The sequence below is a fragment of the Caretta caretta genome, chromosome 8, assembly GCF_965140235.1.
Source record: "Caretta caretta isolate rCarCar2 chromosome 8, rCarCar1.hap1, whole genome shotgun sequence".
Lineage (NCBI taxonomy): Eukaryota > Metazoa > Chordata > Testudines > Cheloniidae > Caretta > Caretta caretta.
Genome location: NC_134213.1, coordinates 42,300,685 through 42,321,749, shown reverse-complemented (window position 1 = coordinate 42,321,749; position 21,065 = coordinate 42,300,685). Strand labels below are relative to the sequence as shown.

The 21,065-nt window shown below is 50.2% G+C and overlaps 2 protein-coding genes across 5 annotated transcripts in view; one reads left to right on the top strand and one right to left on the bottom strand.

Moving 5' to 3' along the window:
- The window catches only part of ATF6 (activating transcription factor 6), a 440,808-nt gene that overhangs the window by 45,393 nt on the left and 374,350 nt on the right, over window positions 1–21,065 (bottom strand). The window lies entirely within an intron of this gene.
- OLFML2B (olfactomedin like 2B) overlaps window positions 1–21,065 on the top strand; it is a 96,808-nt gene that overhangs the window by 39,789 nt on the left and 35,954 nt on the right. For all 3 annotated transcript variants that reach the window (XM_075131425.1, XM_075131424.1, XM_048859667.2), the window contains 2 exons: window positions 10,515–10,691; window positions 18,779–19,004. In XM_075131425.1, the coding sequence (XP_074987526.1) occupies window positions 10,515–10,691; window positions 18,779–19,004 (403 nt within the window). The remainder of the gene's footprint in view (window positions 1–10,514; window positions 10,692–18,778; window positions 19,005–21,065) is intronic.

The window sequence follows — 21,065 nt, the reverse complement described above, 5'->3', positions numbered from 1 at the left end:
GTTACCCATTCCCAGCTTCTGGCAAACAGAAGCTAAGGACACCATCCCTGCCCATCCTGGCTAATAGCCATTGGTGAACCTATCCTCCATGAATTTATCTAGTTCTTTTTTGAACTCTGTTATTGTCCTGGCCTTCACAACATCCCTGGCAAAGAGTTCCACAGATTGACTTGTGCGTTGTGTGAAGAAATACTTCCTTTTGTTTGCTTTAAATCAGCTGCCTATTAATTTCATTTGGTGACCCCTAGTTCTTGTGTTATGAGAAGGAGTAAATAACACTTCCTTATTTACTTTCTCCATAGCAGTCATGATTTTATAGACCTCCATCATATCCCCCCTTAGTCATCTCTTTTCCCAGCTGAAAAGTCCCCATTTTATTAATCTCTCCCCGTACGGCAGCCATTGCATGCCTCTAATCATTTTTGTTGCGCTTTTCTGTATCTTTTCGAATTCCAATATATCTTTTTTGGGATGGGATGACCACATCTGCATGCAGTATTCAAGAGGTGGGCATAGCATGAATTTATATTGAGGCAATATGATATTTTCTGTCTTATTATTTATCTCTTTCTTAATGATTCCCAATATTCTGTTAGCTTTTTTGACTGCCACTGCACATTGAGTGGATGTTTTCAGAGAAGTATCCACAATGACTCCAAGATCTCTTTCTTGAGTAGTAACAGCTAATTTACACCCCATCATTTTGTATATATAGTTGGGATTATGTTTTCTAGTGTGCGTTACTTTGTGTTTAGCAACACTGAATTTCTTGTGCCATTTTGTTGCCCAGTCACTCAGTTTGGTGAGATCCCTTTGTAGCTCTTTACAGTCTGCTTTGGACTTAACTTGAACATTGCTTACCCTGGTTGGTAGTTTACGGGATGATCTTCTCTGGAGGGAGGAACTCCAGAAAAATCTTTGCAGAACCTACACACACAGAACCTGAACTTCCTGATCCAGCCCACTCAGTTATGGCGTCATTGACTCAGCAATGGTTGACTCTTTAGGTTGCAACAGTAAGAGTGTGTCTGACTGCAAAATGTCTCACTTCCATGAAGTCAGAGTTAGTCCTGTGCAGTTGTGTGTGATATTAGGGGAGTTAGATATGTTCATTGTTGATGGCTGTACGTGGGAAGGGGAAGGAAATTTGTTTTGGCGGTGAAGAGTCTGTGGGTGTTAAGTTTCAGTGGAGGACATGTGACCCGAGGTCCCTTTCAAGAGTATCCAGTCTTGAAATTCCTTGGCAAGTTCCTGGAGTTTTATGATTACGTTGATAATAGAAAATGCACACTAGCAATCTTCATTCTGGGCGTGTGTGTGTATGTGTGTGTAGTTAGGCTCACATTCTGTCTACTTCTGCAGTAGGCATGCAAGGGAAAGGCACTAAGCCTATTCTGCCACTCTTACCCATCCTGAATAATGCCTTACTCTACTGGCTTTCCCATTGCTTTAACTGGGCCTGTGTGTATAATAAGGTTGTACCCAAGGTGAACAAAGGTGGCAAAATTGAGTCCATAGGTTGTAAAATGCTGTAGGAACCTTCTAGATGAAAAGCACTGTAGAAAAGCAAGGTATTATCTGGGTTTTTTGTATTTAGATAGCAGTTGGGATCTCCAGTCGAGGATGAGGGCTTCATTTTGGACAGACAAGTAACAAAGAAGAGGGTCCTGTCTGTGACTCCATGTTAAGGCTGTTATAGTGCTGGAGGAATTCACACTTGATACTCGGTGGATGAAATCTAAGTATAGAACACACAACCACTTTGGGGTTTGTGCCCTGGTTTGTGAAGGTCTGCCCTGAGGTTGGCACCCATGTTCATGAGCCACTGCAGACAGCCTGATACTGGAGTAGTCATGGCAGGATTTACATGCCACGGGTCAACTGGATTGATCAATCATAACCCAATGCTGTTAAAAGTTTAAACTTGCCATTGAGAGTTTAGATGTCATATGATGGATTTCAGACAAAAGACCTCGAACAGCTGTGCTTGCAGAGGGGAATATCCTTTTAAAGGAAAACCCCAGATCAGGAACTGAGAGCTTTGCTCATAAGTTTTGACGAAGCATCTGATGATCTTCCTGCCCCAGAAGCCCTAGAAGCCACTGCAGTGTTAGCATTTATATAGCAATTTGCAAAGTATTTATAGTTTTCACTGTTCCATGTACTGAAAGTCAGGTACACCTTGGTACCTGCTGTATGTCACTGACCAAAGGCTGGTCCTGTAGAGAGTTGCCTCTGTAATTGTTACCAAGTCTGCTTACTGTGCTGCTGATCCCCTGCTGTACACTGCCCCTCCATGCCAATGTACATCCCTTGCCCCCTCCAGGTCCCCCCAACAGCACATACCAGCTGCATGATACCACTGTGCACATGCCACAAGCCAGCTGCCCATCCACCATGCATCCCTGTCATTGCAGTACTTCCCAGCTGAATTCCTTCTCCAAAGGCACGCACACACCAGTCTGTTAATGCTACTCATACCAACCAGCATGACATCGATCCTGGGTAAAATGATGGAACAGCTGATACAGGTCTTTACATTTCCACCTTTTACCTCTTTACCATTAATACCAATCAAATGGGGCTTGTCAAATAAACATAATATCATGCTTTGACAAGATCACAGGTCTTGTTTAAAAATGGAAAATCTGCTGACATAATATAGTTTGGCTTCTGTCGGGAGTTTGATTTAGTACCACACAACATTCTGATGAAAAACTCACTATATAAACAAGAAAGCATAAAATTGCTGCTTGTAAGATTTGCAGCTGACAGAAAGCTTGCTGGAGTCAGTGAATAATGATGAGTCCAAGTCACAGATACACAGTGAGCTGGATTGCTTTGCTATGTGTGTGCAGTCAAACAAAGCCTATTCTGCCACATGTGTTTTAATACAGCCAAATGCAAGGTCATACATACATACATCAAGAGACAAAGAATGCAGGCCATTCCTACGAAACGGGGGACTGTGTCCTGGGAAGGACATAGGGGGCATGATGGAAATCAGCTGAACATAAACTCATAGTGCCTAAAAAGGATGCCTAGCTGAGAGCCGCCTCACTCTCTGAACCGTATGGCCACAGCTGGGACCAGCAGAAGTGCTTGAGCTGGAGTCCCGTTGGTAGAGACGAGTGGGATGCTGGCAGTGTGTTCTCTGGGAAAGCCGCAACTCAGGAATTTAGCCCCTCCCTGATCTGAAGTAGCCACAGTTTGGATCTACAAGATGCTTTGCAAGGCCCACTGTCTATCCCAGGAATTTGAAAATTTACGAGGAGGGGGTATTGCAAGGGTGAGAAATGGCAGTGGGGAGTGGGATTTGACAGCTAGGATGTAGCATGGATAGGGTCCCTTCAGCATTTTGATAAATCTAATAATTAAATAACCAACTGAATGCAGACTCCCAGGGTGATGCTGCAGCAAGAAACACTAACACGGTACTTAGACATATAAGCAAACAGCTAGCCAGTAAGAGCAGGAAGATTACATTAAATAAATGTGGAGGTGTGAGACCATTTCTGGATCCTGTGTCCATTTCTGGGGTCCACACTTCAAAAAGGATTTTGAAAAATTGAAAGACGTTCAGAGAAGGGCTCCAAAAATGAATCCAGGATTGGAACCTGCCTTGCAGTCCTGCTGTGAGGAGCTCTTACTAAAGAAGTAACAAAGAGAAGGTCAAGAGGTGACTTGCTTATGATCTGTAAGTACCAACACACAGAGGAAATACCGGAAGGCTTTTTAATCTAGCAGCCAAAGGCATAATAAATTTCAGTGGCTGGACACTGAAGCCAGCCAATTTCAAAAAGGAAATAAGGTGTAAATTTTGAACAGTGAGGATAATTAACCATGGGAACAGATTACAAATCGGGGGCTTGTCCATCACTTGATGATGATTTAAATCAAGTTTGGATGGCTCTTTCTACAACTCTGACCCAGACTAGTTTAATCACTAGCTTTTGGGCTCGGTGCAGGAATCATTGGATGAGATACTCTGGCATGGGTTATGTATGAGTGTCATGGATCCACAGGATCTGTGCTATGCCCCACCTTAACAGTCCCTGGAGGAACCCCTTCAGTGTACCAGACCCCCCCACAAGGGGCCCAACTCTTCCTTACACACAGCCTCAACCACGGCAGGACTGAGCCTCTAGGCTCAAGCACTCATTTCACACTGGGAGTGCTGCCCAGCGAGTCCCACTGAGCTAAACTCCTGGTCAGAGATGTGTAGACTGTTCAGGGACCCATGCATCTCAGCAAGTATTTGCAGTGACACTCGGAAGCCTTTTCAAACACAGAGTCGTTTTTCTTAGTCAACTAGATATAACCTCAGAAAGTCCTCGTGTTAGCAGAGAGAGACAACCATTAAGACAAAAAGAAAAGGAGTACTTGTGGCACCTTAGAGACTAACCAATTTATTTGAGCATAAGCTTTCGTGATCTACAGCTCACTTCATCGGATGCATACTGTGGAAAGTTTAGAAGATCTTATTATATACACACAAAGCATGAAAAAATACCTCCTCCCACCCCACTCTCCTGCTGGCAATAGCTTATCTAAAGTGACCACTCTCCTTACAATGTGTATGATAATCAAGTTGGGCCATTTCCAGCACAAATCTAGGTTTTCTCAACTCACCCCCCACCCCCCACCAAACTCACTCTCCTGCTGGTAATACCTTATCTAAAGTGACCACTCTCCTTACAATGTGTATGATAATCAAGGTGGGCCATTTCCAACACAAATCCAGGTTTTCTCCTCCCCCCCCCCCCCCCCCCCACAAACTCACTCTCCTGCTGGTAATAGCTTATCCAAAGTGACCGCTCTCCTTACATTGTGTATGATAATCAAGGTGGGCCATTTCCAGCACAAATCCAGGGTTTAACAAGAACGTCTTGGGCGGGGGGGGGGGGGGGTAGGAAAAAACAAGGGGAAATAGGCTACCTTGCATAATGACTAAGCCACTCCCAGTCTCTATTCAAGCCTAAGTTAATTGTATCCAATTTGCAAATGAATTCCAATTCAGAGTGCTTCCACCGACGTGCACGGGCTGAAATTGTGGAAAAGCAGCATCACTTGCCCCATAACCTCAGCCGTGCGGAACACAATGCCATCCACAACCTCAGAAACAACTCTGACATCATAATCAAAAAGGCTGACAAAGGAGGTGCTGTTGTCATCATGAATAGGTCGGAATATGAACAAGAGGCTGCTCGGCAGCTCTCCAACACCACTTTCTACAAGCCATTACCCTCTGATCCCACTGAGAGTTACCAAAAGAAACTACAGCATTTGCTCAAGAAACTCCCTGAAAAAGCACAAGATCAAATCCGCACAGACACACCCCTGGAACCCCGACCTGGGATATTCTATCTACTACCCAAGATCCACAAACCTGGAAATCCTGGGCGCCCCGTCATCTCAGGCATTGGCACCCTGACAGCAGGATTGTCTGGCTATGTAGACTCCCTCCTCAGGCCCTACGCTACCAGCACTCCCAGCTACCTTTGAGACACCACTGACTTCCTGAGGAAACTACAATCCATCGGTGATCTTCCTGATAACACCATCCTGGCCACTATGGATGTAGAAGCCCTCTACACCAACATTCCACACAAAGATGGACTACAAGCCGTCAAGAATACTATCCCCGATAATGTCACGGCTAACCTGGTGGCTGAACTTTGTGACTTTGTCCTTACCCATAACTATTTTACATTTGGGGACAATGTATACCTTCAGATCCGTGGCACTGCTCTGGGTACGCGCATGGCCCCACAGTATGCCAACATTTTTATGGCTGATTTAGAACAACGCTTCCTCAGCTCTCATCCCCTAACGCCCCTACTCTACTTGCGCTATATTGATGACATGTTCATCATCTGGACCCATGGAAAAGAAGCCCTTGAGGAATTCCACCATGATTTCAACAATTTCCATCCCACCATCAACCTCAGCCTGGTCCAGTCCACACAAGAGATCCACTTCCTGGACACTACAGTGCTAATAAACGATGATCACATAAATACCACCCTATACCAGAAACCTACTGACCACTATTCCTACCTACATGCCTCCAGCTTTCACCCTGACCACACCACACGATCCATCGTCTACAGCCAAGCTCTGCGATACAACCGCATTTGCTCCAACCCCTCAAACAGAGACAGACACCTACAAGATCTCTATCAAGCATTCTTACAACTACAGTACCCACCTGCAGAAGTGAAGAAATAGATTGATAGAGCCAGAAGAGTTCCCAGAAGTCACCTACTACAGGACAGGCCTAACAAAGAAAATAACAGAACGCCACTAGCCGTCACCTTCAGCCCCCAACTAAAACCCCTCCAATGCATTATTAAGGATCTACAACCTATCTTGAAGGATGACCCAACACTCTCACAAATCTTGGGAGACAGGCCAGTCCTTGCCTACAGACAGCCCCCCAACCTGAAGCAAATACTCACCAGCAACCACATACCACACAACAGAACCACTAACCCAGGAACCTATCCTTGCAACAAAGCCCGTTGCCAACTGTGCCCACATATCTATTCAGGGGACACCATCACAGGGCCTAATAACATCAGCCACACTGTCAGAGGCTCGTTCACCTGCACATCCACCAATGTGATATATGCCGTCATGTGCCAGCAATGCCCCTCTGCCATGTACATTGGTCAAACTGGACAGTCTCTATGTAAAAGAGTAAATGGACACAAATCAGATGTCAAGAATTATAACATTCATAAACCAGTTGGAGAACACTTCAATCTCTCTGGTCACGCGATTACAGACATGAAAGTTGCTATTTTACAACAAAAAAACTTCAAATCCAGACTCCAGCAAGAAACTGCTGAATTGGAATTCATTTGCAAATTGGATACAATTAACTTAGGCTTGAATAGAGACTGGGAGTGGCTTAGTCATTATGCAAGGTAGCCTATTTCCCCTTGTTTTTTCCTACCCCCGACGTTCTTGTTAAACCCTGGATTTGTGCTGGAAATGGCCCACCTTGATTATCATACACATTGTAAGGAGAGTGATCACTTTAGATAAGCTATTACCAGCAGGAGAGTGGAGTGGGAGGAGGTATTTTTTCATGCTTTGTGTGTATATAATAAGATCTTCTAAACTTTCCACAGTATGCATCCAATGAAGTGAGCTGTAGCTCACGAAAGCTTATGCTCAAATAAATTGGTTAGTCTCTAAGGTGCCACAAGTACTCCTTTTCTTTTTGCGAATACAGACTAACACGGCTGTTACTCTGAAACCAACCATTAAGACACAGTCCATCCCGCTCAAGCTAGCGCTCCAGCCAGCCAGGCTGCTGTGGAATCCATATCTGTCCCTCTCTGTCTGTTTCTTTGTCAGACCCAAGTGAGAGCTGTTGATTCTCTCCAAAAGCCAGTGTACCTGACACCTTTTGGTCCAGTCTCATCCTCCTGCAGACTCATGCTGAGTTCATAGAATCATAGAAGATTAGGTTTGGAAGAGACTTCAGGAGGCCATCTAGTCCAACCCCCTGCTCAAAGCAAGACCAACTCCAGCTAAATCATCCCAGCCAGGGCTTTGTCAAGCCCGGCCTTAAAAACCTCTAAGAATGGAGGTTTCCACCACCTCCCTAGGTAAGCCATTCCAGTGCTTCACCATCCTCCTAGTGAAATAGTGTTTCCTAATATCCAACCTAGATCGCCCTCACCACAACTTGAGACCATTACTCCTTGTTCTGTCATCTGCCACCACTCGGAACAGCCGAGCTCCATCCTCTTTGGAACCCCTCTTCAGGTAGTTGAAGGCTGCTATCAAATCCCCCCTCACTCTTCTCTTCTGCAGACTAAACAAGCCCAGTTCCCTCAGCCTCTCCTCGTAAGTCATGTGCCCCAACCCCCTGATAATTTTCATTGCCCTCCACTTTGTCAACATCCTTTCTGTAGTGAGGGCCCCAAAACTGGACGCAATACTCCAGATGCGGCCTCACCAGTAACGAATAGAGGGGAATAATCACTTCCCTCAATCTGCTGGCAATGCTCCTGCTAATGTTCACATGATTCTCCTGCCAGTTTCCTATGGTAGGGGTCAGTTGCACAGTCTTTGGGCTCCCATTGTCTTTTTGGCTGCTCCATTGATTTTGGTCTGTCTCAGCCAAACCTTTGTTGATCCATTTATACCATCCCTGACAGATCTAAGACATGCACACCTGATGTCTCCTGCTCTGCCCAGGGAGCATTTAACCCTTTTGCACCTACTAGCAATCCCTAGTCAAGTCGCACGTGCGTATCAAGTAGATCACACCATACACATCATTCATTAAACAAATTACAGAAAATTCCCACTTCGTCACAGTGGGAGGTCAGACTGGGTGGTCATTATAAACCCTTCTGCCATTAATATCAATGAACAGCGCCAACTCTTGTAAAGTAATAGAGGAACTATGGCCCAAGATCTACCAATCTGTGCTCGGGGCAGTGGAGGATGATGTGTCCTGTTTTCTGCCAGTTTCATAGCTGAGAAAATGTAATTAGATAATGAAGCAGCTCAGTTCTGTGGCAGGATCTATGCCCCAAGCAGGGTACTTCTGAGCATGGGAGCATATATGGTGACAGAGGCATGGAAGCGGCAGAGCTGGTGCATGACAGTCATAGCATTAAGGCAATCTAGTACAATCTTGGAGTTCTAGTCAACACACTTGGCAATTTTAAGGAACTCACACAGTACTCAAAAAGGGCTTCAGAGCAGTGTAGTCTGCTGTGTATCCAGCATCGTCAGAGCTGGGAGCTCCATGCGTGCCTTGCACCTGACATCAGAGGCAGTGCTGTGTCAGACTCCAAAGTTAACAACCTAAGGAAACATTGGTTGTACACATGCACATCAATGTGTGCAAAGTGCCAGCAGGGAGCCACCGTTGTCAGTGTGCACAGGATAAAAGGCCAGGCTGGGTTTACAGGGCAAAACCTCCATTGATTTCAATGAGCATTTTGCCTGAGTAGGGACTTATGAATGCAGGATTTTACCCATAGACTGTACAATGCAGTGAGATGAAAGTGGCAGTATAAATCCTGGAAACCAGAAATTCTATCACATGTAACCACAGGGACCCCCCACCCCACCCCCCAATGCGTCAGCAACAGGGCTCAGGCCAGGGACCTTCAGCTCCTCAACACAAACCTGTGCCACTTGAGCCAAAGGAGTGAGTGTTATCCTGTGTGTGGCCCAGCCACTAGCAGGGGACGTGACACATTCGTGACACAGCTGTCTGCTAGATAGCAGTGGGACGTTAGAGATCAGGAGTTCTGGGTTGTATTCTGGCTTGGGGAGGGGAGTGGTGTCCAATGGTTAGAGCTGTGGTTACAGTCAGGATAGCCATCTTAGATCCTGCATGTTCGTTCTGGAAGACATTGTACCTAAGCGGATGAGACTTGGCCTGCCATATTAGAGAATGGGATTCTTCTCCCTGCAGCGACCTTGTGCAACTGCTCAGTCAACTCATTTGTACAATAGGGGAAATGATACTTGCCAGTGATCTAGAGTCTATGGCCATATTTGGTAGTAAGGGCTTGAAGTGGGTAGCAATGTGGACACTGGAAGAACAGAGTTTAGAACTTATGGCCTCCTGGTTCCCAGCCCAGGGCCCTTTCCCCTAAGACAGTGGTTTTCCACCTGAGTTCCATGGACCCCTGCAGGACCACAGACTATGTCTAAGATTTCCAAAGCACCTCCATTCAAAATTTCTTAGGGGTCCGCAAATGAAAAAAGGTTGAAAACTACTGCTCTAAGTCAAAGGGCACTTTGAGGGCAAGTCTCAGGCTCTCTCCATGTCCACTCTGTGGAACATCACCCGGCCCGGTGGTGCTGCAGGATGGGTCAGAGGCCTGCCTATAATGATATGCTCTAGCACTAGATGTCTCTGTGCTGTATTAAAAGTTCCAGAAAGGGGAGTGGTCATAGATGGCTCATGAACCGCTGGCTGGGGGAAGCTAGCCCCCCAGCCCTGCCCCTTCCACCCTCCCTCCCCCGTGGCCACTGGACCCTGCCTCAGGCTAGCACCCCCAGCCCTGGAGCGTCGGGAGAGAAGGCAGGCGGCATGGCCCTACCAGCCCCTGGAGCCAGGCAGCAGAGTGGAAGCAGGAGGCCTGGGGGCGGAGCATGGGTGGGACCATGCCTGGCTGTTTGGGGAGGCATAGCCTCCCGCAGCCTATGGTACCTGCCACCCAAGGGAGTAGTCTCCTGGAGAGACTTGAGATGAAAGTGGCTTGTTTTCTCTGTGGCTTCTTGTTCTCTCTATGTGGCAGCTAGTTAAGAACAACATTAGGAAGCCCCCTTGTCTCACCCCAGAAAGGGGTCCTGAAGAATAGTTAGGCAGCAGATCTCTGTCTAGTGAAGGCATTTCTAACTGTCAAGGCGTGCCATTCAGGCTAGCAATAATGCAAGCTCTAAGCACGTTGTGACCAAGGGCCTGAATTTGGAAAATGCCAGTGGCAGTAAAATCACAGCTCTCTCTTTCTCTCTCAATTTCCTAGGAAGTGTCCAGAAACCTCACCAGAGAGAACAAGCCATTCACAGGGAACATGGATGCAATTTGGAGTGAGCCAAACACAAGGGACAAGGAAAACTGTTCCAGCAGTATCTCTAACAGCCTCCCTGACATCCAGAGCTCCCTGCAGAGGGATGCTGCAGCTGCGTACACCCACACTGAGGTATGGCAAGCTGCCTTCTCCTGGCTGCCCGTGGAGCTCTTGTGCAGCCAAGTCCCAGGAACCCCGTTCCAGTCCAAGAGCACTCAGTGCCGCTGGTGCAGGCAATGCTCAGCAGTAGGACTGGTGAAAGGTGTTGAGGGAGAAATGTACTGGAGCTGTAGGGCTAACTCTGAACATCAGCAAAAAGAAAAGGAGTACTTGTGGCACCTTAGAGACTAACCAATTTATTTGAACATAAGCTTTCATGAGCTACAGTTCACCTCATCGGATGCATACTGTGGAAAGTACAGAAGATCTTTTTATACACACAAGCCATGAAAAAATGGGTGTTTACCACTACAAAAGGTTTTCTGTCCCCCCACCCCACTCTCCTGTTGGTAATAGCTTATCTAAAGTGATCACTCTCCTTACAATGTGTATGATAATCAAGGTGGGCCATTTCCAGCACAAATCCAGGGTTTAACAAGAACGTCTTGGGGGGGGGGTAGGAAAAAACAAGGGGAAATAGGTTACCTTGCATAATGACTTAGCCACTCCCAGTCTCTATTCAAGCCTAAGTTAATTGTATCCAATTTGCAAATGAATTCCAATTCAACAGTCTCTCGCTGGAGTCTGGTTTTGAAGTTTTTCTGTTGTAATATCACAACTTTATATTACAGGAGAAAACCTGGATTTGTGCTGGAAATGGCCCAACTTGATTATCATACACATTGTAAGGAGAGTGATCACTTTAGATAAGCTATTACCAGCAGGAGAGTGGGGTGGGGGGAGAGAAAACCTTTTGTAGTGGTAAACACCCATTTTTTCATGGTTTGTGTGTATAAAAAGATCTTCTGTACTTTCCACAGTATGCATCCGATGAAGTGAGCTGTAGCTCACGAAAGCTTATGCTCAAACAAATTGGTTAGTCTCTAAGGTGCAACAAGTACTCCTTTTCTTTTTGCGAATACACACTAACACAGCTGTTACTCTGAAATCTGAACATCAGGGTTGGAAGTTGGTGGACTTAGGCATCCTCACATGGCAATATGTGATGGGAGTTGCATCCCCTTGTTATCCTGATGCCTGTAGGTGGCAGGACAGAACAGCTGCTTTCCCACTGAGACCTCCTCCTTTGCCACCACACGCCAGGCATGGCTTTGGATTGGGCACATCTTGTTGTCCAGGCTCGGGTTCCTCGACCTTTGCGTCTCACGCTCAGGTCTCTCCGGGTGGTCGGCCCCCACTCTGCCATGCAGTGTGTCCCTTACAGGCAGTGAGGGAGTCACCAGCAGCTACACCCTGCACTGAAATTGTCCCTGTTGCAGCCAGACTTGTTCTTGTGGCTTTAGGCCCTGGGGAGAGGAGCAGGCTTGGTGGCTCTGGAGACTTACTGTCATAGAGCAAGCCAGGCAGCACTGCAGGCTTCCCCTGCATGTGAACCTGAGCTCTGACCTGAGGACAGTGGGGTTCCACCTCCATGACTCATTGCGTGCTCGACCTCTGCTCAGACTGCTTAGACAGGCTCCACTGAGAGCAGCTGATGGGGCCTCATTGGCAAAAAATGTCTGATTTTAACATGGGCACCAAACAGCCTCCAGCTGGTCCCTGCTGGTCTATGGTGGGTTAGCACGGACAGGCTGGCTGGCAGGGCTGGCTCCATCCCTCCCTTCTCTTCCCTGCAAAGCTGTTCTCCCACTCACCCTCATCATGACTGTAACTGGTGCAGCTGCTCAGAGCTGTGGGATCAGACCCGTAAGGCACTTGGAAGTGCCACGGGCACCATGACTTGGAGGCACGCACTGAAGGTGCTTCAGCTGCTAGGTCACATAAACACCCAGAGCCATGGCTGAGGGGAGTGGTATTTTACTAGGGCTGGCAGGAAAGGGAAGGGTTGAAAACACCATGGCTTCAGCTGTTACAATTCAAGGTAAAACAGTAGCATTCGCGGCTTGGCCCTGGGGGCACCCAGCCGAGGGTTCAGGCTCTCTTGTGCCTGGGGTGCCTGCTCCAATCTCGTCCTTTAGGACAGGCAATCAGGGAACTTGCAGATACCTCGCCCAGGATCGGCCCATGGCATTTCTCATCGGGGCCCCTCTAGTTACAACAGCACTTCCTGCACAGTTGCTGCTAGTGGCTGCTCCAGCCACAGCAACCATTAGACTACTCGGCTTGGTGTATAATTGAGATGGAATATATGGGCCAAAGGTGTTACTGCACGCCAATCCCTCTCCAGTGTTAAACCAGGTCTGGGCCCAGGAGATGGTGGGGGTGGCAGCCATGACGGTGAAGCTTGCTCCAGTAGCGTCTCTCTGGTTTTTGCCCCTCTTTCTGTAAGGAACCCCAAAGGGGGTGGCGGGTGGAACAGCCTCATTATTTTGTCCACCACTGAGTCCTAATATCAGACATACCAATTTTGATGTTTTTAACAAGCATAACTTCTTCTGTCCTTGGCTTATATCAACACGGCCTTTTGCATCAGACTAATGTAGTGTCTCTGTCTAGTTCTCTTGCACCAGTTTAGAACATTCTTTATTGAAAATAACTTGACCTACTTTCCATGGTAAATTCCTAAGCAGGCAAAAGTTATAGACTAATTGTCCCAAAAGGCCCGCAGTCGTCCCTGGCTACATACCATTGGTTCAGCCGCAGGCAAAGGAGACTGCCCCCTTGCCAGGCTGACCCCCAGTGCTTTAGCTTTCTTCTGGATCCTGGGGGTCCAAGAGCCTGAGCCAGCTGCTGGCTCTGTGTTGGGGATAATCCCCTGCAGGCCCCTCTTGCTCAGCTCTCTGGCTGCAGGCCCTCTCGACTCTGTCTCAGCTCTGCAAGCAGCAGCGTCCTGCTGAAGGGCTGCTGCTTACAGCCTGCTCTGCCCGCAGCTGCTCCCATCCCTGCCTTGCTCCCAGCTCAGCCTGCAGCCCCACAGAAAATCTCCAGTGTCGGCTTCCCACCCCCACCCAGCTCCCCATACAACCACTCCAGCACCTGTTTCCCACCCCCACCCAGCTCCCCACACAACCCCTGCAGTGCCGGCTTCCTGACCCTCTCTGCTCCCATCCCAACCTTTCCAGCGCCTGCTTCTTGTTCCCTCCCGGGTCCCAACACAAACCCTCCAGTGCCTGCTTCCTGCCCCTCCCTGCTCCCCACCCAAGCTGTCCAGTGTCTGATTCCTGCCCCCTCCCAGCTCCCCACATAACCCCTCCAGCGCCTGCTTCCTGCCCCTCGCAGCTCCCCACACAACCCCTCGAGTGCCTAATTCCTGCCCCTCCCTGCTCCCCACACAAGCCCTCCAGCACCAGCTTCCTGTCCCTCCCTGCTCCCCACATGACCCCTCCAGTGCCTGATTCCTTCCCCCTCCCCACACAGCCCCTCCAGCGCCTCCTTCCTGTGCCCTCCCCACACAACCCTTCCAGCACCTGCTTCCTGCCCCTTACTCCTCTCAACAAAACCCCCTCCAGCACCTGATTCCTGCCCCAGCCCTGTTCTGTATAATTTCTGGTGGTGCTCAGAACGGGTCCAAGTCCCGCTCCCATCCCCCACAGCTGCCTAAGACTCTGGAGGGCGCTTGGGTACTGGGTGCGGGATCTGGGCTGGGACAGGGGGTTGGGGTGCGGGAGAGGGTGCAGGGTGTGGCGCTTATCTTGGGTGGCTCTTGAAAGCAACCTGCACACCACTCTGGCAGCTGCCCTTAGGTGGGAGGCGTGGGGGTCTCCGCTCATTGCTGCCCACAGGCACTGCCCCCACAGCTGCCATTGGCCACAGTTCCTGGCCAATGGGAGCTACGGAGTCGGCACTCGGGGCGGGGGTAGCGTGCGGAGACACACCCCCTCTGGGGTTGCAAGGATGTGCCGGCTGCTTCCGGGAGTTTTGCGGAGTGAGGGTGGGCAGGATGCAGCCTTACTCCCACTATGCTGCCCAATACCTGTTCCCACACAAACACTCCAGCCCCTGCTCCCTGACCCTCCCTGCTCCCCACAAAACCCCTCCAGCCCCTGCTCCCTGACCCTCCCTGCTCCCCACACAACCCCTCCAGCCCCTGCTCCCTGACCCTCCCTGCTCCCCACACAACCAATCCAGTGCCTGCTTCCCACGCCGTCCCTGCTCCCCACAAAACCCCTCCAGCCCCTGCTCCCTGACCCTCCCTGCTCCCCACAAAACCCCTCCAGCCCCTGCTCCCTGACCCTCCCTGCTCCCCACAAAACCCCTCCAGCCCCTGCTCCCTGACCCTCCCTGCTCCCCACACAACCCCTCCAGCCCCTGCTCCCTGACCCTCCCTGCTCCCCACACAACCAATCCAGTGCCTGCTTCCCACGCCGTCCCTGCTCCCCACAAAACCCCTCCAGCCCCTGCTCCCTGACCCTCCCTGCTCCCCACAAAACCCCTCCAGCCCCTGCTCCCTGACCCTCCCTGCTCCCCACAAAACCCCTCCAGCCCCTGCTCCCTGACCCTCCCTGCTCCCCACACAACCCCTCCAGCCCCTGCTCCCTGACCCTCCCTGCTCCCCACACAACCAATCCAGTGCCTGCTTCCCACGCCGTCCCTGCTCCCCACAAAACCCCTCCAGCCCCTGCTCCCTGACCCTCCCTGCTCCCCACAAAACCCCTCCAGCCCCTGCTCCCTGACCCTCCCTGCTCCCCACACAACCACTCCAGCCCCTGCTCCCTGACCCTCCCTGCTCCCCACACAACCAATCCAGTGCCTGCTTCCCACGCCGTCCCTGCTCCCCACACAACCCCTCCAGCCCCTGCTCCCTGACCCTCCCTGCTCCCCACACAACCAATCCAGCGCCTCTTTCCTACCCCCTCCCCACAGAACCTCTCCAGTGCCTGCTTCTGACCCCTTCTCCCCTCACAACACAACCCCTCCAGCACCTCCTTCCTGCCCCTCTCTGCTCACCACACAACCCCTCCAGCGCCTGCTTCCTGTCCCTCCCCACAGAACCCCTCCAGCACCTGATTCCTGCCCCTCTCTGTTCCCCACACAACCCTTCAAGCCCCTGCTTCCTGTCCCTCCCTGCTCCCCACAAAACCCCTCCAGCACCTCCTTCCTGCCCCTCTCTGCTCCCCACACAACCCCTCCAGCACCTGCTTCCCACCCCCTCCCTGCTCCCCACACAGCCCCTCCAGTGTGGGCTTCCCATCCCGTCCCTGCTCGCCACAGAACCTCTCCAGCGCCTGCTCCCCACCCCCTCCCTGCTCCCCACAAAACTTCTCCAGCTCATGCTTGCTGCCCCTCCCTGTTCCCCTCAGAACTCCTCCAACGTCTCCTTCCTGTCCCTCCATGCTCCCCACACAAACCCTGCAGCGCCTCTTTCCTGCCCCCTCCACACACAAACCCTCCAGTGCCTGCTTCTGACCTGGTCTCTCCTCCCAGCATAACCCCTCCAGCACCTGCTTCCTGCCCCCTCCTCGCTGCCTGCACAATCGCTCCAGCACCTGCCTCCTGCCCCCTCACTGCTTTGCACAGAGGCCCTCCAGCGCCTGCCTCCTGCCCCTTCCAGCTCCCCATACAACTCTTCTAGCACCTGCCTCCTGCCCCTTTAGTGCTCCGTACATAACCCCTCCGGCACCTGCTTACCTGCCCCACTCCGTGTTTCCCACGGGCCCTCCAGCCTGTCCTGGTGTGGCTGCTGACATTCCAGAGAGCAGTCCTTTCCAGGGTTTGACCTTTGTCAGAGAATTTCTGCTCCATCCCGTTTCCACTAAGAGTGGAGTCTGGGTCTGTGGGGGTTCAGACATCAGCAGGGTGGGGGTCAGTGGACCTGTAGTGGCTTCATGAGGGCATTTCCCTTGGGCAAGTAGCCACCCCAATGAGACAAACTAGTTCAAAATGCTTTTTCTCCTTGCTTAGCAAACCTGATTTCCGCTCCTCAGACTCCATCCTGCTGAAGTCAGCACAATCCAGCAAACCCAGAGCGTAGGCTGGAGCAGGACCAGCCTGTTCTGTGCCCCTCCCAAGGGGTGCTGGTTTGAGGTCAGAGATGGATGGGAGGGTTGGTGTCTGGAAATCATGATGTCACTTTGCAGCATGGAGCAGCAATTTGAGGTGGGTGGAATTCTTTGGGAATGTCTGTGCTGCAGTGAGGTAGAGCCAATGATTACTGGGCGTGGGGGCGCAGTGTGTGGACAGCGTGCCACTGTGCAATCCAGAGAAACGATCCTCCCCTGCCAGCTACTACCAGGCTCTACTGCCATCTCCTGTTCTGTGTACAGCCCTGCTGCCCAGCCGAGTGGGCACAGAGCACAGCTTCAGCTGTTAGGGTTTCTAAGAAAAACTGCAGTTTGATTTTACTCATTTCAAAGGGAACAGATGGGGGCACCAAGTTCCCCCTGTCTGGCAGGTGCCACGCCCAAAGCTGGTGTGGTCTGCTCAGCATAGGGGGCAGTGCAGAATTGGTACAGCAGTTCCTACCCCATCCCTCTCAGTAGTAGTCATAGGGGGCATGGGAAGAAAGGGGCATGACTGGGGCTTCCCAGTGCAATTTCTAGTTGCTGTCATGGCCCCTTTGGGCTATTGGCAGGTGGTGTAATTTAGAGCAGCCTCATGCTGTTCTAACTCAGGCTGCAGGGAACCAGCCTGATTTAGCATTCGCAGCCTGATCCATGCTGTGCACTGTCCCAGAACCAACAGTGTGGCTCTGAATCTCCCCCTTTCTGTAACGGTGCTGCTGGCAGAGTGGGGGGAGGGGTCTCGTGGGACAAGGGGGCAGGGAGCAGCCCCACAAGGCCTAGTAGAGGCTCTGAGTTCTAGCTCCAAGGAATGGACCAAACTGAGCTGCTCGAGGAGGCTGAATTGCTGGGGGACTTCACCAATGAGCAGCCATGTCTCCCTGCTGAGGAAGGCCCAGCATGGCAAAGCGCTGTAGCACTTGTGTGTGATGTTCACACCACGTAGTGTGCTCAGGCTGTAGTCCGTGACTAAGGCAGCCTCGGCCCCAGGATCATGGGCCCCACAATCATGGCCTCCAGAGGTGGATGATTTTGCTCTGAGTGTTTTGGTGATGCCCAGCTTGGTGCTCAGCTGCAGACTCTGCTGTGCACTTTGTGATCTGGGGAGGTAGATTTAGAGGTGAAGCAGGGAAGCTGTCCCTGAGCATTGGGGCGGGGCCGGCAGTGACTCCATCATGAGTGGTGCACTCAGTGGGCTTAGGAGCAGGTGCCCTATGGGTCAGGGTTCATATTGGTGCACACAAGTGTAACTGGTTGATCGGGACCAGGCACGTACGAGGCTGACTGATGGGGCTGGATGTACATAAAACCTTCTCTTTCCAATTTTACCATACAGCAGAGAAGGGTTCAAGCACACCTGCTGATGTATAAAATATTTTTCATCAGCAGTAGCACTTCTACCCCCACGAGGTCCATCCCTCACTCTCCTCACCAGCCCCACCTTCGCTAAGCATTGCAAATGCCAAGGAATTTAATACACAGAAATGGCTGTCAAGCAGTGCAGGGTGTAATGCACACAATGTGCCTGACAGAAGCCCACAAAAGGCAATAAAGAGCTAAGCCACCTAGCATGCCTGTCCCTCCACTCCTCCCACCACAGGCACATACCAGCGTAACCAACCATAGCCTCATACGCATACAGATGTTACAGCCATCTTGGGGGATCGAACCCTAGCTTCTCAGCACCTGGAACACAGGCACTGCCTCTTGAGCTAAAAGGTGGTTTCCTTTAGCTGTGAGGTGGTATGAGCCATTAGATGGAGACACGATCACAAATACTAAGTCCATGTATTACACTAACACTAAGCACCAGCCCCTGCAAACACCCTAACAACATACACTATCAACATCCTGGTATGTGCAACATCTAATTTAGAAAAGATCATAGGAACTGTATGTTCCCATCCCATACTGTACCTCATACGCAACATAAGCCCATAGCACTGCTTATCCCTACTATTCACAACAGTCTTTCCGCTAGCAAAAAATGAAGTACTGATGACCTTGACAAATTAAACAAGGACAAGGTGTGCTGCTTAAAGGGCAACAAGTCAGACCAACTATGGTATAGATCCACTCTTCCATTTCCCAGCTAAACACACTCAGCAATGCGGCTGTGTATTTTGGCCATCATGTAACATCTCCTTTTATCTCATAAAGGAAAAATACGAAGAGAGATTCCTGCAAGATGAGATGGTTTCTCAGCAAATCAACTCTGTCGAGTCCCTGCAGCAGCTGCTTCCCGCTCCAGAGGCAATGAAACCAAAACAGCCCTTGCAGAGGAAGATGCATGTGCGGAGCCAGCTTCCTTCCAAGCCCACCATCATTCGAGGCATCACCTATTACAAGGCCAAGTTCACGGAGTCAGAAAATGATCTAGAGGAACGTGAGTTGTGTTTGCAGCCATGGCTGGCTTCATGGAATTGGACATCTGGGCCTTTTAGCAATGGGGTGGGTAAAGTCTGTAGCCAATCAGCCTCTTCCTCACTCAGCAGCCTGGCTGTCCAAGCTGCATACAAGATTGTACCTTTTCAAAATGTGACCCTGTGAGAGAATAGTCATAAGTGAATGTGTGATGGAGAAGCTAGGGTCCTGGGTTCCATGGACCAGTTAGGTTCTGCATCGCCAGGCCTTTCATTCTAATGATATCTGCATTCCCTGCAAGCCATTCAGCCTACCCCCACCACTGGCTCTCTGACATCTTACGGGCACCTCTGCAGAAAGTGTGAGGAGGGATTTGAAGGAGCACGCGGTTTGGTTCCATGTATATGGAGCAGTGTGGAAGAAAGCACCACACATTTGTGGGAGAAGCAGCCAAATGGGCATTTAGGGCTGGCATCACTGGCAAAGCAGAGGAGGCAGGGACAATGAAAAACAAGAGAGAAGTGTGGAGGAGCAGATGTGTGAAGATGAGTGAGTACAAGACACTGAAAGGAGCAGGGAAGGGATTGAAAAGGATGGATGAGGTGCTCAAAGTGATGGGCTGCAGAGATAATCTTAGCATAGTCTACATAGCTATTGTTAGAGCACTAGCATGAGCCCTGCAAGCCCCAGTCTATTGATCCAGGCTGCGAGACTTGCTACTGTGGGCTGCTTAGATGTACTCTAAGTGACCTGGGACAGAGGAAGCAGCTAGTCCATGTGCCACCTTAGAATCATAGAATATTAACGTTGGAAGAGACCTCAGGAGGTTATCTAGTCCAATCCCCTGCTCAAAGCAGGGCCAACACCAACTAAATCATCCCAGCCAGGACTTAAAAACCTCAAAGGATGGAGATTCCGTCACCTCCCTAGGTAACCCATTCCAGTGCTTCATCACCCTCCTAGTGAAAGTGTTTCCTAATATCCAACCTAGACCTCCCCCACTGCAACTTGAGACCATTGCTTCTTGTTCTGTCATCTGCCGCCACTGAGAACAGTCAAGCTCCATCGTATTTAGAGCACTCCCTTCAGGTAGTTGAAGGCTGCTATCAAATCCCCCCCCCCACTCTTCTCTTCTGCAGACTAAATAACCCCAGTTCCCTCAGCCTCTCCTAGTAAGTCATGTGCCCTAGCCCCCTAATCATTTTTATTGCCCTCTGCTGGACTCTCTCCAATTTGTCCACATCCCTTCTGTAGTGGCGGGGGGGAGGTAGGGGGACCAAAACTGAACACAATACTCCAGGTCTGGCCTCACCAGTGCCAAACAGAGGGGAATAATCGCTTCCCTTGATCCGCTGGCAATTTTCCTAATACAGTTCAATATGCCGTTGGCCTTCTTGACAACAAGGGCACACTGCTGATGCATATCCAGCTTCTCATCCACTGTAATCCCCAGGTCCTTTTCTGCAGAACTGCTGCTTAGCCAGTCGGTCCCCAGCCTGTAGTGGTGTATGGGAGTCTTCCTTCCTAAGTGTAGGACTCTGCACTTGTCCTTGTTGAACCTCATCAGATTTCTTTTATTCCAATCCTCCAGTTTGTCTAGACCTTGGACCCTATCCCTACCCTCCAGCATATCTACCTCTCCCCTCAGTTTAGTGTCATCTGTGAACTTGCTTAGTGTCATCACTACCTGTTGAGCCCGACAATCTGGATAGCTTTCTATCCACCTTATTGGATGGATGGATTCATACAATCCATACTACTTTAACTTGCTGGCAAGAATACTGCGGGAGACCCTATCAAAAGCTTTACTAAAGTCAAGATAGATCACATCCACTGCTTTCCCCATATCCACAGAGCCAGTTATCTCATCATAGAAGGCAATCAGTTTGGTCAGGCATGACTTGCCCTTGGTGAATCCATGTTGACTGTTCCTGATCACTTTCCTCTCCTCTAAGTGCTTCAAAATGGATTTCTTGAGGACTTGGATTTTGCCGGGGCCTGAAGTGATGCTGACCGGTCTGTAGTTCCCCGGATTCTCTTTCTTCTTTTTTTTAAATATGGGCACTATATTTGCCTTTTTCCA